General features: G+C 38.8%; 1 protein-coding gene across 2 annotated transcripts; it reads left to right on the plus strand.

Moving 5' to 3' along the window:
- Positions 1-1,164: 1,164 nt before the first annotated feature.
- Positions 1,165-25,595, plus strand: LOC108418685 (FYVE, RhoGEF and PH domain-containing protein 6-like). Of its 2 annotated transcripts, none has more exons than XM_037540563.1 (21): positions 1,165-1,389; positions 2,381-4,283; positions 6,104-6,215; positions 6,350-6,411; positions 7,805-7,835; positions 11,155-11,306; positions 11,698-11,854; positions 12,579-12,666; positions 14,792-14,842; positions 15,019-15,077; positions 15,184-15,255; positions 15,581-15,649; positions 16,455-16,538; positions 17,755-17,834; positions 18,038-18,140; positions 18,692-18,838; positions 18,945-19,053; positions 23,937-24,022; positions 24,300-24,428; positions 24,893-25,035; positions 25,173-25,595. In XM_037540563.1, exons 1-21 carry the CDS (start codon positions 1,377-1,379, stop codon positions 25,207-25,209), a joined length of 3,687 nt encoding a protein of 1,228 aa, XP_037396460.1. In that variant the 5' UTR covers positions 1,165-1,376; the 3' UTR covers positions 25,210-25,595. The 2 variants fall into 2 exon arrangements, with proteins under 2 accessions (XP_037396460.1, XP_037396461.1); XM_037540564.1 differs by having other exon boundaries at positions 23,940-24,022.
- Positions 25,596-26,160: the final 565 nt, after the last annotated feature.

Here is a 26,160-nt window from a genome sequence, read left to right on the forward strand (position 1 = left end):
GTGTGTGTGTGTGTGTGTGTGTAGATGGCTATACATGTATATACACCAACTAGCCACTTCATGAAGTACACCTTGTATCTACACTCTTTGTCTATTTTATCAGCTCCAGTTACCACATAGATGCACTTTGTAGTTCTACAGTTACAGACTGTAGTCCATCTGTTTCTCTGCATACTTTATTAGCCCACTTTTATCGTGTTCCTCAATGGTCAGGACCTCCATAGACCCCCACAGAGCAGGTATTATTTCGGTGGTGTATCCTTCTCAGCAGTGACACTGATGTGGTGGTGGATCAGACACAGCAGTGCTGCTGAAGTTTTAAAATACAGTGTCACTGCTGGACTGAGAATAGTCCACCAGCCAAAAATATCCAGCCAACGGTGTCCTGTGGGCAGCGTCCTGTGACCACTGATGAAGGACTAGAGGAAGACTAACACAAGTGGTGCAGCAAGAGTTGAGCTATCATCTCTGTCTTTACATCTACAAGGTGGACTAGCAAGTGTGTGTCTAATAGTGTGGACAGTGAGTGGACACAGTGTTTAAAAAGTCCAGCAACACTGTTGTGTCTGATTCACTTGCACCAGTGCAACACACACTAACATACCAGCACCTTGTCAGTGTTACTGCAGTGCTGAGAATGATCCACCACCCAAATAGTACCTCTTCTAATAAAGCGGGCAATGAGTGTTGATACAAGGTAGGTGTTCTTAATGAATTGTCCATTCGGTGTATATGCACTTAAGGAATCCACCAGGGGGCAGTAATGAGCCTTTTTTCAGAGACATTGGTCAAATGCTCACGTGAAATCTTGCCATTAGAATATTATTAATGAACTTCTGCCGTGGAACAAGTTTGCCTGAGGTCTAACTAAATAACGGATGTTTGGAAAGGTCAGTGAAAGCCTTTCAAAGACGTTGGCACTCTGCACTAGATTTACCTCCACTTTTATATAAACACAAAAAACACAACTAACGCATTCAGAAAGATTACACAGGAACTGAGCGCGCCTCTCGTTGCTAGGCAACGTATTTTTTTACCCCAATACGCGTACGTCATGTGAGACTAGCCAATCATGGCGCAGGAGGCGGGGCCTGTCTTGTCAGGGTAAAAAAAATAAATAAGCCCCAGTGAGCGCGTGAGACGTATGGGCAAATTTCAAAGGGATTATTGTGGTCTGGAGCTCTCCCCGCCTGCCCAAACCCTAATAATAACTGCGAACTCTGCGAGCGTGAAATAGTTTTTCCTCATAATACGTCTGGCGAGAGTTGAATTATTGTGAGTAAATCGTTTCTCTGATTTAATGGGATTTTACGTTGGTGGAAGAAACAAACACGATGTGATGATGGAAGGGTAGAGGAAGAGGAGCTGCCGGTGCTATGGAGAGGACAGGTGAGTGAATAGCCTTCCATTAATACCTCTACTCCAATCACAAGTAGTTTAACCTCTTTTAAACAATGTCTGGTCTTCGTCTGTCTTTCAGAGATTAAAGAGAAGTCTTCAGTAGAATTTGTGGGCGATTTAATCGTCCATTTAGCAGCTTTGTGTTACTTTATAGAAGCATCAGTTCATCCAGACTGGAAGAACGACTTTAAAAACTTCATATAACCATTAAAAATAAATAATAAAAAAGAAGTCTTGCTGTGGAAAGTGTTCTTCAGATAGTAAGGCCATCTAGCCTGTGTGTTCAGAGCATCTTGTTGTGATTTTAATGTGTAATCTGTCCAAATTATTCAGTCTTATTAGCTTCTTTATATATAACTTACGTTTTATGAAAATATATTGTTACTGATATATATGTGTGTCTATATATGTATATGTGTGTCTGTGTGTATATGTATGTATGTATGTATGTATGTATGTATGTGTGTGTGTGTGTGTGTGTGTATATATATATATATATATATATAATGTATGTATGTATGTATGTATGTATGTATGTATATGTATGTATGTCTATCATGTCTATAAATGTGCTGCTTCTTGAATAACTTGGAAGAAAGTATAAATTATCCTACTGGACACAGAAAGCTGCCTGGATTAGGCCTAGTCTTAGACTAAATTGCAGTGCCAGTGGTGAATCACTATTGGAAACTACATTTTTGTCTACGTTTAGGCTTAATCTGGGTCTGGAAAACTGGTCTTATTTCAGCCACCAAACTTATTGTCATGAATTTTTGCTTTATGTCAGCTCCTAACTTCTGTATTACTAAAATATTTCCTGATAGTCGGCAAGATGAGCTGAAAAAGGAACTGCTTTCAATTTGCGTCATGCTATTCCTGTTACTCATCGAAAAGTGTTGTGTAAAGTCCACTGTTTCCTCAGCTCCTCACTCCGTAATTGCCAGATGCAGATTCTCTGTATGTTTGTCTGTGTCCTTAGGGCTTGCAGCAGGTGTGGAGAAGCCACCTGTGGCCCCTAAGCCAAAGGTTTTTCCACCACCAAAACCAATTCTACATCCAGCTTCAAAACACACACCTAACCTGGAAATTTCCCAGCCACTAAAAAGCGCTGTGAAACCTGCTGTTGCACCTAAACCGTGTCTTTCTAAAACCTCTGCATCTCCATTAGAGCCTAAGCCCCTCGTGGCTAACACTAAGTATCAAGAAAAGTCTGATATCACTAGGCATGTGGGTTTACTGAATTCCAGAAATGGACCTTTTTCGGAGCTTAAAAAGCCAGAATGGGATTACGTCATTCCAATTTGTGTTTGTGCCAAAGGGAAGTGTGATGAATGCTCACCTAAAGAAAACAACAGAAGACCTGTCCAGAATGGAAAATGTGTTGAACCCTGTGTGAATAATAAACCTGAGGGGGGAAGCAAGACTCCCACACCAAGGGCTCTAACCAAACCTCATGTAACAGAGGCTAACCGAGGTCAGGCAGTGACCCCATCTGTTAAGGACTTTGTACAAGGCTCTTCCAGTGATCAGCCAAGGCAAACAAGAGTAATCCATGGCCAGAGCCCTATTCAGAATCTCACTGTAGCTAATGGATCGGTAGGTTCTGAGAGACACGCAACTGAAAAACCTCAAAGCAGTGTTGATGGTGCTCATGTACCTCCAGCAACTGTCATTGGCTCATCACTGAAAATTTCAGAGCAAGTTTTAACGAACAGCATACAGCATGGACAGATTTCTGGTAAACAAAATGACAATTTCCCCTCTGTCGTGGCCCCTGTTACAAAGCCAATACCACCACTGCCTACACCAAGGAAACCCAAAAACATTAGTGACGTGACCTCAGAGGATTCACTGGGCTCTGCTAAGGCGAGGCTTAATGCCGTAAACATGAAGCAGAGTATACCAGCCCTGCCACAAAAAGGAAGACCACCAATTACTCCCTTAAAATCTCCTACAAATGAGAAGAAATCCACTAGAGGAGTTGCTGAAACCCAATGTGACAATGTGGCTTATCCACGCTGGAGGTCCCCTTTTTCAGATCAAACACAGGACCAGGATGTGCACCATGACAGACTCTCCGAGGATGCTGCAATGCACAAAAACCAGCATCCCACATCAAGGAATCTGCCCAAACAACCAAAAACTAAAACAATCATAGCAACGGAAGTCTTCCAATCCCCACAAAAAAACGAGGAAACCAAGCCTGAAAAAGAAATCCTTCAGAGCAATAACAAACACATGGAATGTGGTCTCCCTATCCCTGCTGAAAGAAAACTGGGAGGTAAAGCAAGTCAGAAAATGGTGCCCAACTCTGGAAAGCAGGAACCTAGCAACAGCACGCCAGAAAACACACCAGCTAAAAGATCTGGCATGAATCTGAAGCCCAAAGCCAAGTCTTTCTCCCCAGGAGACATGCTTCAGAAGAATACATCCCACCAGAAAATAATGGATGTTGACCTTCAGATGAAAAAAGCCAAGGGAATGCAGGCTCTTAATTGTACCTCAGTCAAGGATGAGCAGTCAGTGGAGGAGGATTGGCGGGCTAACAGAACCCAGAATGGAACTCACATTCAAATACCAGAGTATAAAATGCACCTACTCATAGTCCATAGCAAAGAGCCAGTCTCCAAGCCAAAGTTCAGTAGCTCATGCCATTCATTTCCCAAAGAACAGAGTGTGGATGAAGAAGACTTTGTGGGAGAAACAGAATATGATCATCTATATGAGGATATTCCGGGTTATGTGGACACTTTTCCTCCTACTAGTCCAGGGATACAGACCCAACAACAAAGGAAAATCCAGCGAAGACAGTTATCCAGTAATGACGACAGCCTGTATGAAATATTAAACGTTCCTGGAGAATGCACTGATACTGATAAAAGGTAAGAATTTTAAAAATATGTATTCTGTTACTTTTTGTGATGTTTGATGCTGATGTTTTCATTTCAAGCATTAGGCCACAGGCTCCACCTTCAGTTTCACGAGATTTCTCTTTCAGAATTATTTAACATGGTCACATTTCATCTCGTTGCATTTTAGAGACACGTAAGAATTCAAAAAGTATTTTTTCTCTGTTTATTGGAGAGATAATCCAGAATTAAATGTGCGTTATTTCCTGTAGAACGGTATATGCACATTGACGTGGAATACCTCAGTGATTGAAGTACAGAGAAACTAAGCCTAAAACTAAAATGGAGTTTTTCTAACCTGGTTAGTTCATGCTCCTGCTCATATTAAGCACGTCGATTCAATCAATTCATCAATTAATCATTTAAATGGTGAAAGTCTAGTTTTCACCATGCATCATTTTTCATCAAAATGTGATGACTTTTCCATACCTGTGAAACATCCTCTGAGTTTTGATTACGTTGCTGTGCACCAGCAGGCAGCCCAAAATAACGTCAACCAAAAATATTATTTTTATTATTTTCCCCTCCCCACAAACCATTGAGAGAACTGCTCAGCTAGTTCAGAAACCCTCCCTGCAGTCTTGTTTCTCTTGAAAATATTTCACATTACAAAAGGAATATGTGTTAAGATATCTGATTCATGATGACTTTCAATTAAATTATGGGTTCTGTTTATATGGAGCCAGAGATATACTTGAGTGAAAGTAGAAAGCATCTCCAATCTTAGCAAATATGTAAAAGTGAAAAGAAACCATTTTAACAGATAAAATGTTTTTACTTTTTTTGATTGTGTGATGCGGCAACTAATGGACAGTAGTTGTTAATAAAGTTAAAGTGGCATAGTTGTAGACAGTTTGTCTTTTGTACATATGAATTTGGTTGAAAGTCTTTAAAAAAAAAAACAACTCAAATGCATGGGAACTTGGCTTATTGGCAAGAGAAAAACAGAAAAAATCTCTTCTGGCCTTAAATAATTTTAAACAAGTAACTTTGAGGCCTACATGAAAAGTGAAAAGTTTTTTTTCCCCTCTTTAAGAAAATTTTTTTTTCAAAGGTACAAATATTGAAATTAAAGGTACAAATATTCAGTAGAATAATGCATATCTCTCAAAACAACGCAATAAGCACATAAAATTATATGTTCCACCCCGGTAACTGTCAGTAAGGTGTACGTACATATGAAAACTATGTGATCAGGGCTGTCTTCAAGTTCAGGTCTAAGCACATACTTTTCAAACACATGCAAGAGAAATATGTTGTCACCTCACAAAGGCAGAAATATGTCAGCTATGTTCGTTTGTCACACCCAACTGACAGGTGATGAACCAATATCTGAGGATAGATTCACATTTGACCTCAATCTTACTCTCGAGATTTTTCTCTTCCTCTCATTGTCATTTTAATACTTTCTCAAATAAGTGCTTTAGTTTTGATATATTGCTTAATATTGATTATTAGTTAATGCTGGTATCTGCTGAACAGCTGAATAAATACCTTTCATACTAGGTCTCATACCAGACTGTATGAACAGTGCGTAATTACAGTCTGTGAAAACGTGTAATTAGAATTAGTATGTTTCTGATGGCAGGTTTTGTATTTCCGCTTTGCATTTACATTGGACCCTTTAATTACACACTACATTTCATTACATGTTTTTGTATTTTAAGCTGAGAATGTATTTATTCTCTTAAATTCCTGTTTTGATTCAATTCAAGTACATTTTACCTTTTGCATTTATTATCCTCACAGCAGTTCCAACTCTTTTCTTCCTTTTCTATCTGTTTTCCTGTAAGGAATGTGTTTGAAAGGATGGTAAGCTCAGATGACTCTCATTCAGAGGAAGAAATTGATAGTGGCTCTGAAGAAGAAGATATCAGTTCATACTCCGAGAAGGGCCGGAGTCAGGTATGGTAGAGTGCCTTATCTGCACTTAGCCTGTATTGTGATGCTTATAAGTTCTCCTAGTTATAAATATCCTTACATGGCAAGTTTGTACAGGTTTGTAGATTTTGAGACACTGTTTTGAATTTCTGTTTCAGGATGATGCCAAGAGGACCAAACTGGCTCACATAGCTAAGGAGATCATGAGTTCTGAAAAAGTGTGAGTTTCTACATGAGTATATGGAAACAAAGCAGTACAGCCCATCAGCTGGCCAATAACTGATGATACAAGTTGATGTTCCCGAGTACTGCAGCCGTCTAAGCCAGGGGTGGTCCTGGAGGGCCCACTACAGTTTGGTGGTTTCCCTACTCAAACACACCCACTAAACCTGGCAATTAACAGATGTGTGTAATGAGGTGTGTTTGAGCAGACTAATTGTGAGTTGTGCACCTCTGGTTTAAGCACTGGCTCTGTCAAAGGGAGATCACAAGTTTAATCCCTGGTGATAAAACTCTGGTTTAAGCATTGGCTCTGTCAAAGGGAGATCACAAGTTTGATCCCTGGTGATGCTACAGCCATTCATGTCTAGAACCCAAGAGAGCATAACTGGACTCCCTCTCCCACCATCCCACAGTGCAAAGCTAGCCAACACAGGGGTGTGTTAGCTGTTGTAGCAAAATGTTATGCCGTTAATGTTCTCCTCTGGCAGCACGGTGGGTAGCGCTGTCACCTCACAGGGTTTGATTCCCCGGCTGGGCAACTTTCTTTGAGGAGTTTGCATGTTCTCTCCATGTCTGTGTGGGTTTCCTCAGGGTGCTTCAGTTTCCTCCGGGTACTCCGGTTTACTCCGGGTGCTCCGGTTTCCTCCCACAGTCCAAAGACATGCAGTCAGGCCAATTGGACATGGTACATTGCCCCTAGGTGTGAGTCTGTCTGTCTGCCCTGTGATGGACTGGCGACCTGTCCAGGGTGTGTCCTGCCTTCCGCCTGATGACAGCTGGGATAGGCTCCTGCACCCCTCGCGACCCAGAAGGAGAAGCGGCTTAGTAGATGTTCGTGTGTGCGTGTGTGGGTGTGTGTGTGTGTTCTCCTCCAAGTGTGTTGAGCTGTCAAATGACATTGCATTAGTGGCTAATTTGGGAGAAAACCTGGGTAAATTAAAATAAGATTCACTTAAAAGAAATGAATGCATTATTTAAAACTACACTGTGTATTCTTTGGGGATTTGGAGACCTCTCTGAAGGAAACTGTAATTGTCATCATATCGTCATCAGTATAATGTAAGGTTTTGTTTGATATCTAAACACAGACCCAGGCCTTCTTTTTGAGGCTGTTTGTGTGATGTTAATACATAGACGTATATTTTTTGTTGTTATTTTTCTTGACTCAGTAATGTTAGTTCCTTCAATTTTCTCAAAAAACGTACTTTAACTAGCTTTAACTAAGAAGTGAAGTCTGTTTATTTTTTGACCATATTTAATTGCAGCAACTGATCTTATCTGTTATTTGAATCTTTACCTGTAATTGGTGTTGGTCCTTGAATATTTATATTAATTAAAATGATCTTGTATCTGATCAAAACTAAACTTAAACTTATTTGTTCTGTTTTCAGGTTCGTGGACGTGCTGAAGCTTCTCCATATTGTAAGTGTGTGTTGAACATTTTATTTCTCCTTCTTTGTTTTTCTTTTTTCTGTGATGTTTTAAACCCTCTCATGGTTATGTAAAGGTCTGGCTGATGTCACAGGTGATGTGAAACATGAGAACAGAGTGGTCACAGGACCCCTAATCTTCTCACTGTGCCACGTTAAACCACACAATAACTTACTGTTAGAAAAAAAAGTCTTCCTTAATAGCAAATGTTTTTCCAGCAGCTTATTATTACACTCCCAGCTGCAATGTAATGTGTGAAATGTTTCTTGCTATTAAAGCCTCAGTCATGTATTTCTGCAACAGAGGCCGAAATTGCTAATTACTAAAAAGTACAGTGTAAACAGAAGTGAAAAAAACAGTCTGGAGTCAGATTCATGCCATTAGAAAATTGAACTGAAATGCAAAAATCTGAATTTGAAGGTTATTATTTTGAGTCTGTCATACTATACAAACTGAAACTGAAAGCTGTGTAAGAGTTTTACGATTGATGTACAACTGAATGTCTGAAATTCACTTTCGGTTTTTGCATTAGATCATATTTAGATTCTGACTTGCAGACAAAAGCATTCAAACACCAAATGTCTTCCACACTCCCCCTTCCCTGCCCCCTACCTTGTAGTTAGACTCACTGGCCATTTTATCAGAAACACCTACAATACAGGCACACTTATTGCTGACTGTGATCCACCTGTTGCAGTTTATCACCTTCCACCTTTACCCACTGATCAGATCTTATTTGGGTGATACCACTTTCATAGTGGCACACTGAAATAGTGGCACAAACATATTAGGCACATCTGCATTGCTGTGGTTAACAGACCATTAGAGAGCCTGTACAAAATACAGTCGTGCTATGTTTTACACTGACATCTGATGTTTTAAAAAAAACATTGCTGTTACAGCCACTTCACATAAAACTGGCACTGAAGAGAAAAAGAAAAGTTAGAAATGAATTTTTTAAGACTGTTTAAATTCAGATCATATTTTATTTTGATCTCTTATCTTCAAATTCAATTCCCATTCAGACTTGAATCTGTGTCTGGTATTATACAGATTCAAGATAATGACATTAAAACTCAAGTTTTCTAATGGCTAAAACCAAAAAAGTAGATATTCTAATGTTAATCTAATTTTTAAAATTCCTGCTTAAAAGAAAGTATTAAAGAGTCTATATCATGCACACTTTTTTGAAATACGCATTTCCTGTAGTATGTAAACCATATTATAGCTTTAAAACATATCGTTCACTCCCCAGTCTGTACTAAACTTGTCTTGACTTCAATGTTTTTGTGATGTCTCAAAAATGTCAATGCATTTACACATATTGGCCTATTCGGTCTACAAAAGTTTAGCTCCACTCATCCAGTTTGATGTTATAAGGAGAGTTTTGGCATGGATTGTTGAATAAGGCATAATACAGGGCAGACAATCATAACAGAGGTCATTTACATAGATTAGTCTTAAAATCGCAGTAGCAAAAGCAGCCTGTGCAATTCTAGTAGATATTGAGAGGTTAGCAATGGTCATGTGACACTGACTGATGACTATTTTTGGTACATAAAACAACATCGATGTAAAAACATTAGGGGGAAAATGTAGATACGTTTAAATCCACTTTAGCTCAGATCGTGAAATTAAAAATTAATTAAAAAGATAAAGGTCTGACTTTTATGAGTCATTACTCACAAACAAACTTTAAAGCGATAAGCTGCACTCCTAAACTTCAAGCATTTCAAGACATTTTACTCATTACTGTATATAATTATGTAGACTAATACAAGTATGAACTATTCCACAAGCAGTAGTGCAAGAACAATATTGCTTCCTGTTATTCACTTTTTAATCATGGTGTTTATTAAAATGCAAAAAGAGATGCTATCATACATGTTTTACCATCAGATTGCTTTTTATTTCCATATCCATGTCTCCATAACAAATCATTTTGATGGTTATTTTAGATTTAGCTCTGAATTGGGACAGACTATATTAGTAAGTAATAAGTTTGATGTTATTTTTCTGTTTTTGTTTTCAGATGTTATTTTATACTGTAGAGTAACTGTTGAAATGTATGAACTAATAGCAAATGAAATACAACTTGCCATAACCTCTTCAGTTCCACAATTGTTTGGAATAAATTGCATAATTAAATAATTAAGATGTAAGCAAAGTCTTTCAGAGTCGTTTGATGTGAACTGCTCCATTCTAGGGAAACTTGCCCACTCAGAATTGTTTACAGTGGTGGTGACAGTAACCAGACATCTGAAGAGGGAGCCTTTAAAAGCTCCCCCACAAATTTATTAACTGAAATGGTAACAAATGTGTTGCCTGATGCCAGAGAAATTTTTGACAGTAGTTTTATGCTATGATTTTGGTCTAATTTGTTGTTAAACCCATCCAGGGTGTCGTAAGGCAAATGATCCCCAGATAAGACTAGGCAGACTGTACTCTCTTTCTCCTGCAACATTTGGTAAATAGCACCAGAAGTGAGGCAGCCATTTCAAAAGTGAGGGGGACACAGTTGTCAAAACATGACACCATGACAGCATGAGAAGCTGGAGCTGGAGTCTTCTTCTATTGGATAATTAATGGCTGGCAGGCTAAGTTAGGGGGCATTGGCACCACTGCTCCTGGTTAGTTTTGTTCCACAAAGTTGTCAGCAGGCAGTCAATGACCGAAAATGCCAAAAACCTTTTTTTTTTTTTTTTTTTTGGATTTACCACTATTTCAAAATCATCAATATTACATATAAAATGTAATAATAACTCCTTTAGGTTCACTGGGCAATCGTGGGCTGGAGGTTATGGAACCAGCCTTGTGCCTTGAAGGCCGCCGGTCTAGATGGCCGCTCAGCTGACAGTATGTGACTGAAGTGTCTTTGACCACGGCACCTAACCCCCAGCTGCTGCCCAAGCACCGTAGATAGGGAAGCTCACCGCTCCGGGCAAGTGTGCTTACTGCCCCTAGTGTGTGTATGTTCACTAGTGAATGTATGTGGATGTTTCACTGCATGGATGGGTTAAATGCAGAGGTCTAATTCCTCTGTGTGCAAACACAGTTGGCTGAAAGGTCCTGAGTTCTATTCTATTATATTTATATTTTGGACAGCTGTATTAGCGTTGACCACTGGTCACCACCACAAAACAAATCTGAGCTGGTAAGTTTCTCTACAATGCGCCATTACTCATCAGACTGCTCAGAATTCCTTTATTTACATTTCAATGAATAGATTACGCAGACGTTTAAAAAAGATTGTGAAGTTCCCCTTTAAATAATGAAGTACATTTGTTTGGTACTTTCCACTGCTCTCCAGACTTTTCGGGATGCGGTGGCAAAGGCCTCCAGTCAGGCTGGGAAAGCTGTGATTGAGGAGCGCATACTACAGCAGATCCTGTTTATGCTACCACAGCTGTATGAGCTGAACTGTAACCTACTGAGCGAGCTGGAGATCCGCGTGGCAAACTGGTAAGAAAAATGCACTGTGATTACATTAGACACCAGCAACCTGGGAAGCTTGTTCCCCATTGCCTTTGCCAATAGATACAAGAAGAACACAACACATTAGATGAGTGACTAAGTGTCAAGAACTTTGATTTTATCCCTGTATCACAGTAGGACATCAGCCACATTGCAAGTAAATCTTCGAGACAGGCCTCCTTATTCTTATCAGACCCACTAGCAGTCAGCAGTCAGATTAAATTAGACATATTTACATTATGATTTTCTTTTGCCCCTTAATGTAGTAGTTTTCATTGTTTTATGGCTGCCTGCAGAACTAACTGTCATTATAGTCTTACAAAATGACAACAGAAGAGGCTGATACTGCATCTGACATCTTGTTTCTTTGTTGAATCAGGAACGAACACTCAACTGTAGCTGATATCTTTTTAAAGAAGGGGCCGTATCTAAAAATGTACTCCGCTTACATCTGTGAGTTTGACAAGAATGTGACTCTACTGGAGGAGCAATGCAAAAAGAACCCAACGTTTTCGAAAGTAGTTCGGGAATTTGAGGTAGCTGGACCGACTAAACCTGTTCTTCAACTTCCATGTGATGTTGTGTGCATGGGTATATGCTTTCCTTTGATATGGTGTTTGCTGAGCGTGTTGGTTTTGTCATACTGAATGGAACTATTTCTTACATAGTGTATCTCTCTCTCGCTCTCTCTCCCTCTCTCACTCTCTCTCTCTCTCTCTCTCTCTCTATCTCACTCTCGCGCTTTCTCACTCTCTATTTCTCTCTCTCTATTTCTCTCTATTTCTTTCTCTCTCTCTCTCTCTCTCTCTCTCTCTCTCTCTCTCTCTCTATCTCTCTATCTCACTCTCATGCTCTCTCTCTCTATTTCTCTCTATTTCTTTCTCTCTCTCTCTCTCTCTCTCTCTATCTCTCTATCTCACTCTCGTGCTCTCTCACTCTATTTCTCTCTCTCTCTATTTCTCTCTATTTCTTTCTCTCTCTCTCTCTCTCTCTATTTCTCTATTTCTCTCCTGCTCTCTCTCTGTCTCTCTCTCTCTCTCTCTCTCTCTCTCTCTCTCTCTCTATTTCTCTATTTCTCTCTCACTCTCTTTCGCTCTCTCTCTATTTCTCTATTTCTCTCTCTCTATTTCTCTCTCTCTCTATTTCTCTATTTCTCTCTCGCTCTCTCGCTCTTCCTCTCGCTCTCTCTCTCGCCCTCTTTCTCTCTCTATTTCTCTCTCTCTATTTCTCTTGCTCTCGCTCTCTCTATTTCTATTATAGAGCAGTCCTTGCTGTGCCAGCCTGGCAGTGAAACATTATATGCTGAAGCCTGTTCAGAGGCTTCCCCAATACCAGCTGCTTCTCACAGGTCAGTAAGAGTCCTGAAGTATTTCATAGTCGGTCATTTGACCATTGCCATTGCAAATGGTGTTCCCCTGCTATGAAAATGACCCCAAAATAGGAATTAACCTCACAAAATTGATGTATTCTTTATTATACTTCAAAATTAACCAACAAAACTTGTATGTAAAAATTCTTCTTTTTGAATTTTTGTTTTAGTCATTATTGGTCATATTGTGCATGAATAAAGGTTGGTAATAGTAGTGACTTCACATTTATTTTTATGTGGAAATAACAATTTTGATGCTTGTTCAGTTTATATTGTATGTGCATTAAGAGTTTTATTGTAATCACATAACATTTTATTTGGATAATAAATCTTATCCCAAGTACATAAACATAGCATATAATTCAAAAAGTAAATAAATAACTATAATAACAAAGTTTTGAATTACTACTTGTTTGAATATCCAAAATAAAGAAAGATTAAGAACTTTCTAACATGTCAAAAATTTCAAATATTTCTGATGAATTTTGCTAAACTACTGACAGCGTCAGTGGTGTTGCTCATGAAACACTGTCATTTTAAATGGAAATAAAATAACAACATGAATGTAATATTTGTAATTTACCACATACTTTGAGAAGGACTTGAAAGTGGCAGTAGACCAGATTTTGGAAAAGTTCTAAATATTTTTGTTGGGGGGGGGGGGGGTCTTACAGCTGATGTTTAGTATAACAAACTACATTTTATGTTTGAATTGCATATCAGCATTTGTACCTCATTTGCCACCACAAATGACCCAGCTACAGGATTTCATAGGCATTTAGTAGCTGCATTAAAAATAGCTGCATAGTGCCTGACCAGCTGTGACATGTGAGTGACCCACGTTCTAAATATTCATACTGAAGCAAAAACAAAGACTTCCTTTTAAATCTATGCTAAAAATAAATCCAAACCCATGCATGTATTACCATCACAGACTCCCACACAGCCTACAGAATCAATTTTGAAGAACTGAAAGAAATCTGATTAGTGGAAAGCATGTTGCTTATTCATTAGTTCCTTCTGCATCTGCATAGAGCAAACTTACAGTATAGCACACAGCTCACAAATTCAGATGCGTTTTTATACTCTGTTTCCCCAGCCAGGACTCTTTCCATCACACAATCCTACTAGACATTTTTTCCTCCTGGGTACACACTTATGGATGGCTGTGGCATTACTAGGGCTCAAACTCACAACCTCCTGTTTTGTTGTTGACTCAGTCTGTTACATCACTGAGGAAAACAACTCAAATTTTGTGTCCATAAATATTTAATACACTGTAAAAAATGCATTGGTATAGTCTAGTGGTATAGTCTCATTGATGCAACTGTCTAGTAATTCATACCAGTTGAGTGAACTGTGGTGTCCTTGAGTCAACTTGAACATTTTTTTCTTTATTTTATTATCTCCACTTACCATCTAGGTGCATTTTGTAGTTCTACAACTACAGACTGTAGTCTGTCTGTTTCTCTGCATACTACATTAGCCCCTTTTTACACTGTTCTTTAATGTTCAGGACCCCATACGACCACCACAGAGCAGATATTATTTGGGTTTTTGATCATTCTCACCACTGCAGTGGCACTGACGTGTGTTGTGCTGGTACAGGTGGATCAGACACAGCAGTGCTGCTGTGTAAATATTTAGTCAGAAATGTTAAATATGTCCAGAATGAATAACAGAGCCATAAAGAACTCTTAAATAACATCAAGAATGAGGTTCTAAAACTAATATCCTTAATTCATCATAGATTTTATCCACATTTTAAAAATAAGATGAATCTAAGAAGGATAATGTAACAAAAAATGATACAATTGATCAATTTGTTCACTTTGTCTTCATAAAGATCTTAAACATCTAAAAATATAGTTTGATGAATAATTTATAATATTTAAATCTTTTACTTTGTTTGAGCAGTTATTGCAAAAAAAGAACAAGAATAGAAGAGATTCATTCAGAAATGCTGTTTATCAGTCTGTAACAACTTTTTGAGGTTTGAAAATTATTACAGCTGACTTGTAAACCTTGTTCATATGCAAAATTCATATGCAAAAGAAAGAATTGAGCAGGTGGCTGCTACAATAAAAATCATTTTTCTTTGCAGATTATTTGAAGAATCTTAATGAAAACTCTCCAGATTACAAAGACACACAAGGTGAGAACAAAAGCCTCCACATTGCTTTGTGATCAGATCATTTAGCAGGACTTATAAATATTGGAATCAACACATGCATAAGTGATCGAAACATGAGCTCAGACCACCAAGCTTGTGAGAGTGATTGGACTACTGTCATGTAAACAAATAATAACAAATTGCCTCTTTTTTTACAGCTGCCCTGAAGTTAGTAAAGGATGTGGCAAGTCATGCCAATGAAACCATGAGACATGGGGTAAGAAAGTTATTAGTTAGAGGAATGTATTTGTCCTGTATTTCTGTACTCTTGTCCTGATCAGGTGTGAGGATGAGGATAAATATGCTCTTATTGTGTCTAACAGGATAACTTCCAGAAGTTGATGCAAGTGCAGTGCAGTTTGGCAGGACATCATGAGATTGTACAGCCTGGGAGGGTAAATACCATCTAAAATACCTTTAAAACCATCCTGATGCTCCAGTTCACTTTGTGTCCCTCATAAAGTGAAAGTTCTGCCGTTGGGGAGAACTCCTCTGGCTTTACTTTTTCCTTATCTACACAAGAATTTCCTGAAAGCGTGTACAGAGTGTGTACTATGTGTGTACTGGATACATGTGTCAAAATGGGGGAAAAAAAAACAGTACAGCAAATGGCTGCTGTAATAAGGTCTGCCTAGTTTGCCATTAGAGCTTTAAACAAACACACTAGCAAATAATATACACAATAAAAAAAAAGAAACAATGCTCTTTTTTTTCTTTCAGGTCTTTTTGAAAGAAGGGACCTTGATGAAACTCTCTAGGAAAGACATGCAGCCTCGAATGTTCTTCTTAGTAAGTGACAATAAAATATAACTCCAGTATATCTTTTATTAATAAATTAGTTTAACAAATCACTTTAAAGTGGAATATGACCTGTTGAAGGTTGTAATAGCTTTGAGTTTTAATGTAGCTTTTTATTTGATATTTACTTTTGATGCAGTGAATATATTTTGTACAGTTATTTATATATTTTTGTTTCAGTTCATCTTTATTACATTCTCAGAAATAAAAGTATGAAACGGTCACTGCGGCAGGTCCCTTCTTGTCACTGAGTGGTGGCCCTCAAGGGTACATCTCAGTACCTTTAGTCAGGGAACATAATTGTACCATAATTCACTGAAATGATATTTGTTGTACTGACTCCACACACCCCATCTCGTCTCCAGGCTTTTTTATTTTATTGTTTTGTTTAAAACATCAGGTTATGAAAAGGTACAAATATGTACTTTTCACCTGGGAAAAACTTTTACAAAATTGGATCTTAAAATCACTGTTGTACCTTTTCGGGTACATTTACATTGTTTGTACCTTGATGAATGAAAATGTACCTGCACAGAACCTTTATTTCTAACAGCATAGTCAGTACCCGGACCCAGTCAGTAGCCCGTGATATACTGAATATTTCTTTGTGTTTGTGCTGTTTAGGTTAAGTGGAATAATTAGTGATCCACCCTGGTTCTGTTTAAATCTGAGGTTAGGTTAGAGTTGGGATTTCTTCTTAAAAAAAAAGTTCTCTTTTTAAGTCACATTCCTCAGAATAATGAACTTCGTAAATTACTGGGCTTGTTTTAACATTTTTATTGTTTGTTTTGGGCAGTTTAATGACCTGCTGTTGTACACCACACCACTCCAGTCAGGCCAGTTCAAACTAAACAACACGCTGTCATTGGCTGGAATGAAGGTGAGCTATAGTTTGGAACTGGAGCGCCCCCTACTGCTGAGTTCTGCTGTGGTTTAAAAGGGAATTCCACTGGTTTTTCTGTGTAATTCAGTCATTGTGATGTAAACAGTTAGGCAGAGTGGTCTGATGTGAAATGGTTCAGTGTTGAGAAATTTACAGGCTGATTTCTTCACAACAGAGGAAGCAATGTCTACAACACCATATTTGTCTTTACTATCCGAAATGACCAGTGAACCTATACAGGTTCTGAGTTTCTTAGATGTAATATTGAAAATGGTAAAATAGAAGGTAATAGAGGGGAAAAAAGGTTCCTTAAGAAGTTTTTTTTTCTTACTACTTCTACTATCCAGTGGTTGGATAGTGTAGTGGTTAACACCTCTGCCTTCTACACTGCAGACTTGGGTTCAATCCCCACCTAGGCAAAAACACCCTACACTATACCAATAAGAGTCCTTGGGCAAGACTCCTAACACTGCCTTGGCCTACCTATGTAAAATGATCAAATTGTAAGTTGCTCTGGATAAGAGTGTCAGCCAAATGCCAGAAATGTAAAATGTACTCCCTGTGTGCACCTCTCTGCCATGAACATATTTTTTTTAATGCACTATAGAGTGAAAACATATCTTTTAACACTTTTATAAATCAATGGCTTAGACATCAGGCAGCACGTTCATAACCATTTCATGTAATAACTCTAGGGAGCTTTTAGAGACATTAAAGAGTCCATAGTATGTGAACACTGATAAAATGTTTCACTCCTCTCTCAATACAGGTTTGAATTCATTGTTTTTGTGATGTCATAAAAAAAACAATAATTTTATATATTTATTGTATGTTACAGCCTTAATTGCTTTCTGAATAAGGCAAACTACAGGGCAGCCAATCAGAGTAGTCATTTACAGTGATCAGTCTTAAAGGCACAGTAACATTGAGCCTGTTGAGTTCTAAGGGATAAAGAGAAGTCGGAAAATGGTCACACAACAGAACACAGCAGAACATTTTCACATCAAACTGCTCTGAATGACTTTGTTTAATTCTTAACCATTTCATTTTACAGAGATTTAGAAAAATCTGCATTATTTGATAAAATATCAGGCTAACAATCAATAAGAATTTTTTATAAATTGTTTGTAAATAGGGGGGAAATGTTCTTTATCCATATAACAGAATTGTGATGTTCAACTAGTTTGACTTTGTTTTTATTTTTTAATTATAGGTCAGTAAACCCAGTCAAGAAGGTTATCAGAACGAGCTGAACATTGAAAGTGTTGAACGCTCTTTTATTCTCTCTGCCAGGTGAGAATTTGACACACTATCCATAGTGACGAACAAAATCAATAAGTTGGATTAGTCCAACAGCTCACTGCTGATTTACAGTGAAGAATAACTTTGTCATAAGGACCACATTAGCACTGGCATTTATTACTCATTCAGCCAGCACTGTCTTTATGTAGCACAATCCAGTCAGTCCACTACTGACCCTCTTTCTTCCATCACAGCTCCCCTGCTGTTCGAGACGCATGGCTGGAGGCAATCTCCGCTGCTATTGACAATTACACCAAGAAAATTATCTCTTTCAGCTCAACCAAAATTCAAGAAGAGGTACTTTTCTGACTCATCATAACTGCCCATTTTTCAAGAGAACAAACATGGCTTATATTACTGATTTACTAGCTGATCAGGAATGGCATGAATTAGGCTTGATTTTGCTGTTTGTCTAATAATTAAGCTTCAAGATATGATCGGTCAATAGGTCAGCCACATCAATGATAAGGCACAATGTGTATTGATATTGTCTTGCAGCATCAGGGAATTTCTTTGATAATGACTAAAAGACAGACGCGAGTGGTAGCTAGTAATATTTACTCAGTTTCATGTACTTGAGTAAGAGGCATTTGATGGATTTGGGTGTTTACAAATTATATTTGACTTTTACTCAAGCATATTTGTAAAAAAATAATAATAATAAACTTTTACTCCGTTCCATTTTAGCTACTCGCAGTGAGCTTTATCATTTTATTTTTAACCAAACAGATCACAAAAAGAGGATAATAGCATATCAGTTTCTATACTGGTAGATGCTGAATATACAAAGATTTTTCAGGGGTATTAGGGAACTTAAATCATGGGATCTCTGATATTTCTTCATGCAGGGGGACAAAGAGGGTTTGGACACTGCAGCTCAGCTGGGCTCCAAGGCTCCTATATGGATCCCAGACCTGCGAGCCACAATGTGTCTGATCTGCACCTGTGAGTTTTCTCTGACCTGGAGGAGACATCATTGCAGAGCTTGCGGGAAGGTACAGTGGTTCGAAACAGTTCACAGGATTTGGGTCTGCTGATCTTTTTTTTCTTTTTGGATAGAACTAAAGGTGGACGTCTTGCATATCTGTGTCTGTGTACTAGGTGGTCTGTCAGGCCTGCTCAACACACAAGTACCCTCTGGAGTATCTGAAGAATCGACCCGCGCGAGTGTGCGATCAGTGCTTTGAGATTCTGCAGCACAACAGCTCAGGTCTGACATTGTTAATAGTTCCACTTAGTGGAATGATAATAAGCAAAGACCTGCTTAAAGGAATACTCCACTTTTTTCCAACCTAACTTCTGTCTGCTGTGTCTGTAGCATGCAACAGATTATCAGTCGTGACACTTTCCTCTGTACAATAGAAAAGTACCAAAAAAAAAATAGAATGAAAACTTACATATAATAGAAACTACTGAACAGCTGAATTCTGTCCATAAACATTGTATAATATATGTAAAAATCTACATCTTTGTTTTTTAATTAAAAACAATAACATTAATTACAAATTTTATCATCAGCCCACTATTTGAATGAAAAGTAGAATCTGAACTATTTCATAATTTCTTAGTCTTGGTTATGTCCTCCTTTTGCTTTAATGATATCATGTACCCCAAAACTTTTTTAAAAGCCTCTGATCAGTAGATCAGAGTTTGTTGTTAGTCATCTGAACGAGATAAACAAAAAACTGACCTATTAGGCCTTAATGTAGCCACAGATTTTCTTAAATTTGAATAGTGACTTAGACATAGTTACGAATCTTGAATTTCTTCTTTCTTTTTTTCCTTGTTGTAACTTTTCTTCGTTTTGAATTTTTCTCAAAATTCTACATCTGGTGTTTATTTCTTTGTTTATGTAAAAATAATCACTTAAACCAGGAAAAGGATTTTTAATGTGGTCTTTTGGACACCACTGGGTTTGAAATTCAAACTATAAGTCTGTGTAATTCATTAGTTTTCAAAGATGGGACTAGTTTTCCAGAGGGAAGAATTTGTGGTAATGTGTTACAAATGAAGAGTTTGATTCCAAAATGCTGTATATGTATTTGCATGATAATTCACCATGCACACTTTAAAAGGATAGTTCTTTAGTAAAGAAAATGATTCTATGTGGAACCATGAACACTCAAAGAACCTTTTGCATGATTACAGGCTTCTTTGCACCATGAAAGGGTTCTTCAGCTTGACTGAGAATGTGCTGTAGATGGTTCTTTTTGAAAAGGGTTCTATGTAGCACCAAAAGGGTTCTTCTATTGTGGTGATATCAAGCTTGTAATAATTGAACAACCCCCTTTCGGTGCTATATAGAACCATTTTGAAAAGGTTTTATATAGAAACATTTACAGCATGTTCTCTATCGGTCTGAAGAACCATTTTGATGCAAAGAACCCTTTAATCAAGTGTTAGAAATTCAGCTTTCAGGAATCAGAAGTCAGGAGACCTTCAGCGTAGACTTGATTTTATTGACACACAGGAAATGTGGGCACAGCTTAGTGGATCGCAGCCAGTCTATCACAGCCAGTCTGATTAGGGATATTTTAGGAGAACCTTATAAACACTGGAAGTTGTGGGAGGAGGATAAAGGTGCGGAAAAGGAGTTGTAGGGGGGGGGGCGTAAGCGAGGGGGATGAGGGTGATGAGAAGGGGGGCTTAAGCAAGGGTATGCGAGGGGGATGAGGGTGATAAGAAGAGGGGGTTAAGCAGGGGGATGATGATTACCCTATCAAAAGGACAGAGGTGCTGACTCCCTGCAAGGATGGCGAACATCAACACTCCTTGATGGTTGCCACGCTGGAGGGTTATTGTGTGACCTTATGGTCAGCAATCAAAGGGCCAAACCAACAATGCAGGGAGTTGACCACCTTAGATCAGCAGATAGAAGCTTAATTTCTCTCAATTCCCCCTTTGATTCTCCTTAATGGAGAATCACAAAATTATGTTATGACTACAAGTATGGAATATATGTACAATAAGAAGTCAAAAACAAAAACAAACAAGAAAAACGGATGCAGGTCAGGGAGCTTGGATGATTTGCTTCTGCATGATGGAACGTCAGGTCTTCTGTGGGCATGCGTGTGCAATCCCATGCACTTGAACCATAGATCATGGTCATGATCATGCACAGTGTTTGGATTTGTGATGTATTCATGTTGTCCTGGTGAACTTGACAGCGTCTGTTGCTTGGTAGGTCGTCCTCAAGGTCTCGTCCTCGTCTCCAATCAGCTGCGCAGATTTTCTTGAGATGCACGTTTCTTGAAGAGTCAACAAGGCATCTAGAAGTCCATGCAGTGTTCTGAGTGGATGGGGACACCGTCTCCGCTGTGTGGTTCTATAGAATACACAAAAGGAACATACGCAGTGAACTGTTCATCAGCAAAATTTGAAGATTTTCATTCAGTGATTGTCATGCAGCTCCCCACTATCTGTCCCTCAGAAAAGGCTGTTATGGTGATACAGTGTTGTGGAGTCTTCACCTCAAGGGTAACCCCCATGATAATAGAAATCATAGTTCTTCCTTGAGGCTCTGTACATCACCCACCTCCTCTTTTACTGGCCCTTAAACTCATTTTTGAGGAGCAGGCACAACCTTACAATGAGAAACATGAATCCATGTTTTCTTTCCTTCACATTTCACTGCTGAGTTAGTAATCAAAAGAACCTGATATGGGCCATCCCATCTGGGTTCTAGAGATTGTTTGTCATGTTTCCTCACCATGACCCATTGACCTGGAATTATTGTATGGCCACCTTCAGCTGGTTTGCTCCAAGCGCTATTGACCTGACTCTGAGCTGCCTGTACTGCTTGTGTTAGTGTTTGGCAATAATTAAGAAGTGCATCTGACCTAGGAATAAAATCCTGCACTAACATTTTAGCAGTGTGTGCAGCAGTGCCCTTGGAAGTTGGACATTCAATCCAGCGAGAAAATTTATCCACTATGACCAAAACATCTTGTTTTCCCTCGCATTTAGGCAGTGTGATGTAATCTACCTGTAAATGGCGAAATGGACCTGGAGGCGCTACTGTCTTAATAGCCAGACTGCGCATCTGAGGAACAACATTGACTTGGTTACAAGCAACACAATTTTGAACAACTGCTTTAGCCTGTTCCCTGAACTTAGGATTCCACCAGGAATGTGAAAACTGATTTACCATCTTTTCCACTCCAATGTGACCTAAAGAATGTATCTGTGTAGCTAAATAAGGGAGTAGTGACTCAGGTGCAACTAATTTTCCCCCTTTGGTCCAGACACCATCTGGAGCAATTTTTGCACCTGAGTCCAGCCATGTCCAGAGTTCCCAGTTTGGGGAATCGGACTGTAGCTTGTGAATAGAAGAAATGTCATTAGTATTACACTCTGTATTAGTGAGGGATGCAATACTAGCTGGTGGTAAAAAAAATGCTCTTTTAGCCGATTCATCTGCAATTCTATTGCCTTGTGCTTCAAAAGAATTACCACCTGTGTGCGCTTTGACTTTCACGACGGCTAGATCTGCGGGTAACTTGACAGCTTCCAAAAGACCATGTACTAAGTCAGCATTTTTAACTGGAGTGCCAGCAGCTGTGAAAAAACCTCTATGACTCCACAGATGTGCAAAGTCATGCACAACACCGAAGGTATATCTTGAATCAGTAAAAATTGTGGCACATTTACCTGATGCAAGTTTACATGCTTCAGTTAGGGCCACCAACTCAGCCTGCTGGGCTGAGTAGGAAGGAGGAAGACTACCACTGGCCAAAGTTTGAAGACTGTCAGTCACCGCCCATCCAGATCTACGCTGACCATCAGTGTAAGTTGAGGAACCATCAGTAAAAAGAATCAAATCTGGATTATCAAGAGGGACATCTTTAACAACAGGATGAGAACTGGATAATTCAATGCAATCATGATCACCCCCTTCCTCATAAGCATCAGTGAATGATATCATAAAGGAGGAAGGGTTGTTCATTGGTGCGTTCTGAATCACCACATTAGGAGCTGTCAAAACAGCAAGCCAGTTGCCCCATCTAGAAGCTGTCACTGACAACACGCGGCCATTGTTGAGTAAGGCTGACACAGAATGAGGACATTTGACTGTGACTATTTGCTCTAGTGTGCTCTTTTTATAGTTAAGAGGTTTCCAGGAATCTTTAACATTTTTCTGAGCATTTTGGCCTTTGGAAATCATGGTGAGGTGACTAGTGACGAGACAATCAACTAAAACAAACAAACAAACAAGTATACTTCCCTTGAAACAAAGGGTATAACAGCCACAAAAAAACACTAGGTTTCTTTACCAGTGACAACAAATAAACTTTACTGACTTCTCCGTGTTATAAAACCAGAATTTCTCTTTGGTTCGAAATGGCGTTTACTCACCAAGCAGGTTTCAGTATGCTACCCGGGTCTCGGCACCAAGTTGTTAGAAATTCAGCTTTCAGGAATCAGAAGTCAGGAGACCTTCAGCGTAGACTTGATTTTATTGACACACAGGAAATGTGGGCACAGCTTAGTGGATCGCAGCCAGTCTATCACAGCCAGTCTGATTAGGGATATTTTAGGAGAACCTTATAAACACTGGAAGTTGTGGGAGGAGGATAAAGGTGTGGAAAAGGAGTTTTAGGGGGGGGGGGTAAGCGAGGGGGATGAGGGTGATAAGAAGGGGGGGTTAAGCAAGGGTATGCGAGGGGGATGAGGGTGATAAGAAGAGGGGGTTAAGCAGGGGGATGATGATTACCCTATCAAAAGGACAGAGGTGCCGACTCCCTGCAAGGATGGCGAACATCAACACTCCTTGATGGTTGCCACCCTGGAGGGTTATTGTGTGACCTTATGGTCAGCAATCAAAGGGCCAAACCAACAATGCAGGGAGTTGACCACCTTAGATCAGCAGATAGAAGCTTAATTTCTCTCACAAGCAAAGGGTCCTTTGAGTGTTCATGGCTCTATATGGAAGCATTTTCTTTACCAAAGAACCTTTGAAGAACCATCATTTTTAAGTGTGTACACTACAGATGAGGCAGATAGAGATTAGGCTGAAAAATTATTATTGAGTATTACTTTAATAACTGGGTTCATAATTCCTTTCACTGATGATGTGCTCTAATATATTCACAGCAGGTAATGGCGTCATCTCTCCAAATTCTAAACCTGGTGGCTTTCACTTAAGAAAGCAGAAGAAGATCCCAGCGGCCCTGAAAGAGGTATGAAAGCTGGGAATCCACATCTGTTATTTTAAATTAATTCATTTTAGTTGCCCTTTGTAATATTAATGATTATGATAAAATTGTATTTTCACTTCTCTGGTGCAGCTATTTTAATTAATCAGCTTGTTCTCAGGCCCCTCATGAGTTAGATACAGTTTGGTAAAACAGGTGATGCAGTGCATCCATCTCACAGGGCTAAAACTGGGAGTCATGGGATTAATTGGTTGTTTAATTAAATTATTGATTAACTCACACACTGGCTATGTTATTGAAGGTGTCAGCAAACACAGATGATTCGTCCATGAGTGGCTATCTAGAGAGGATGAAGGCCAATAAGAAACAGTGGAAGAAGTTCTGGTTTGTCATTAAGAACAAAGTGCTCTACACTTACGCTGCCAGTGAGGTAGGTGAAATATAATGGTCACTGTCAAAAACTAAAGCTACTAGACACTGAGTATGCACAAATATACTAATCTGCTGTCTCTGTCGTCAGTCACAACACGGAGGACCTTTTGATTTCAAATAAAAACATAAGCCAAATGGGAGATGCTAAATAATTGCCAATTGGCTGTGATTATAAGTTTCAAGTCAATAGCTGTCTGTCTTCCTAATAAGCACATGTCAACATGTTGAAATTATTGTTCATGGTAATCAACTGTATACAACAGATTCAGAAGGAAGAGAGAAAAATAAAATTCACTAAAGTAATCCTGTACTGTTTCTGCACTGCTGGATTCTGCCCTACCCTAGCATCTTCTGGGTCCTCTTCAAGAATTCATGACTACTGGACCAATAGTAGTTACTGATTATTTATTTAGTGGGAAGTGTTGTAGAATGTCCATCATATCTTTGTTTCTCCACATCTAGGACATTGTAGCCCTGGAAAGTCTGCCTCTGCTTGGCTTCGCTCTCTTAGTAGAAGAGTCTGAATCCTCTCAGCAGTTCAGGCTTTGCCACAAACAGAAACTCTTCTATATATTTAAGACAGATGACACTCATATCTACCACAGGTATGCCTACAGACAGCTTCATGATGTAGTTCTTTTAAAAATTTAAAGTTTAAATTACAGTATTTACCACTTCAGAGCTTTAAGAACTTTAATATGCAGCTCAGAGTTTGTGACGTTTTCTTTCATTTATATCACAGGTGGATAGAAGCTTTCCATGAGGCCACGGTCCTTTAGCCTTAAGAGCAATCACTGCCAGCACAGCTAGTAGAAACTGTTCCTGATGCAAAACACAATACTGAAACATTTGAATAACTGTTCATGCTGCATTGTCTTACACAAGTATCTTTTACAGTTGTTTGTATAGCATTAATAAGAGACTCTTCTGTCAGTCCGTATCATAAGGATTCAGTGTTTAGTTTAACTGTGACTGTGATCTGTCTGGAATTATTTATGCTGACTTTGTATTAGAGTTTGAGGTTGTAGCTGTTCAGAAAAGCTTTATTTTCCTTATCATATGTATATATTGTATTTGGTGTGGAATGTATAACTGGTGGAGAAACATCAAACCGTTATTTCAATTTCTCTGTACTAAATAAATGTATTTTTTCATACAAGGTCCAGCTCTATTGCTTGGTCACTATCATTATTATCAGTGAATAGCCTGTGTGGGCCTACCTTTAAAGGGAAATTTCACCAATTTAGCAAATTTTCTGCTTGATTAGATTAAGATTTCTGACTGGTGCTTTGGAGAGGTTTAATGTGAAATACTTAAAATGTGAAATGCTCATAGGAACCAGATGTCTGGAAGCATTTAATGCCCTCAAAAGCTAGCTCAGAGAAATGTTTTACATGGCAAGGTCACATGACTGCCTGATGCCTAAATACGTTTTGGCCTGAAACCTATTTTTTGAAATCTATTAATGCCAGAGAGTTGAATGAAGGGAATTCTAAGGTAAAAGAGTCCACAAAGACACAGATTCTTTCCTGATGTTCCACTGTTTTATCATTATCAACATCACATATAAAACAGTGTAGATTCACTGTTTGTTTACCAGTTGGAAATCCTTATTCTTATCACCACCATTGTTTTTAAAAAAAGCAGTTTCTCTATAATGCATCATTTGACATCAGACCACTCTGGGGGCATTGTTTACATGTCACTAAATTTTGAAAAACTGGTGAAAT

Source organism: Pygocentrus nattereri, chromosome 8 (assembly GCF_015220715.1).
Source record: "Pygocentrus nattereri isolate fPygNat1 chromosome 8, fPygNat1.pri, whole genome shotgun sequence".
In the NCBI taxonomy this organism is placed as follows: domain Eukaryota; kingdom Metazoa; phylum Chordata; class Actinopteri; order Characiformes; family Serrasalmidae; genus Pygocentrus; species Pygocentrus nattereri.

Bases quoted from the DNA above. Each gene is read 5' to 3' on its own strand.
- LOC108418685 (XM_037540563.1), top strand. The intron at 14,843-15,018 runs GTGAGAACAAAA...CTTTTTTTACAG, and splicing joins AGATTACAAAGACACACAAG to CTGCCCTGAAGTTAGTAAAG. The intron at 15,256-15,580 runs GTAAATACCATC...TTTTTCTTTCAG, and splicing joins AGATTGTACAGCCTGGGAGG to GTCTTTTTGAAAGAAGGGAC.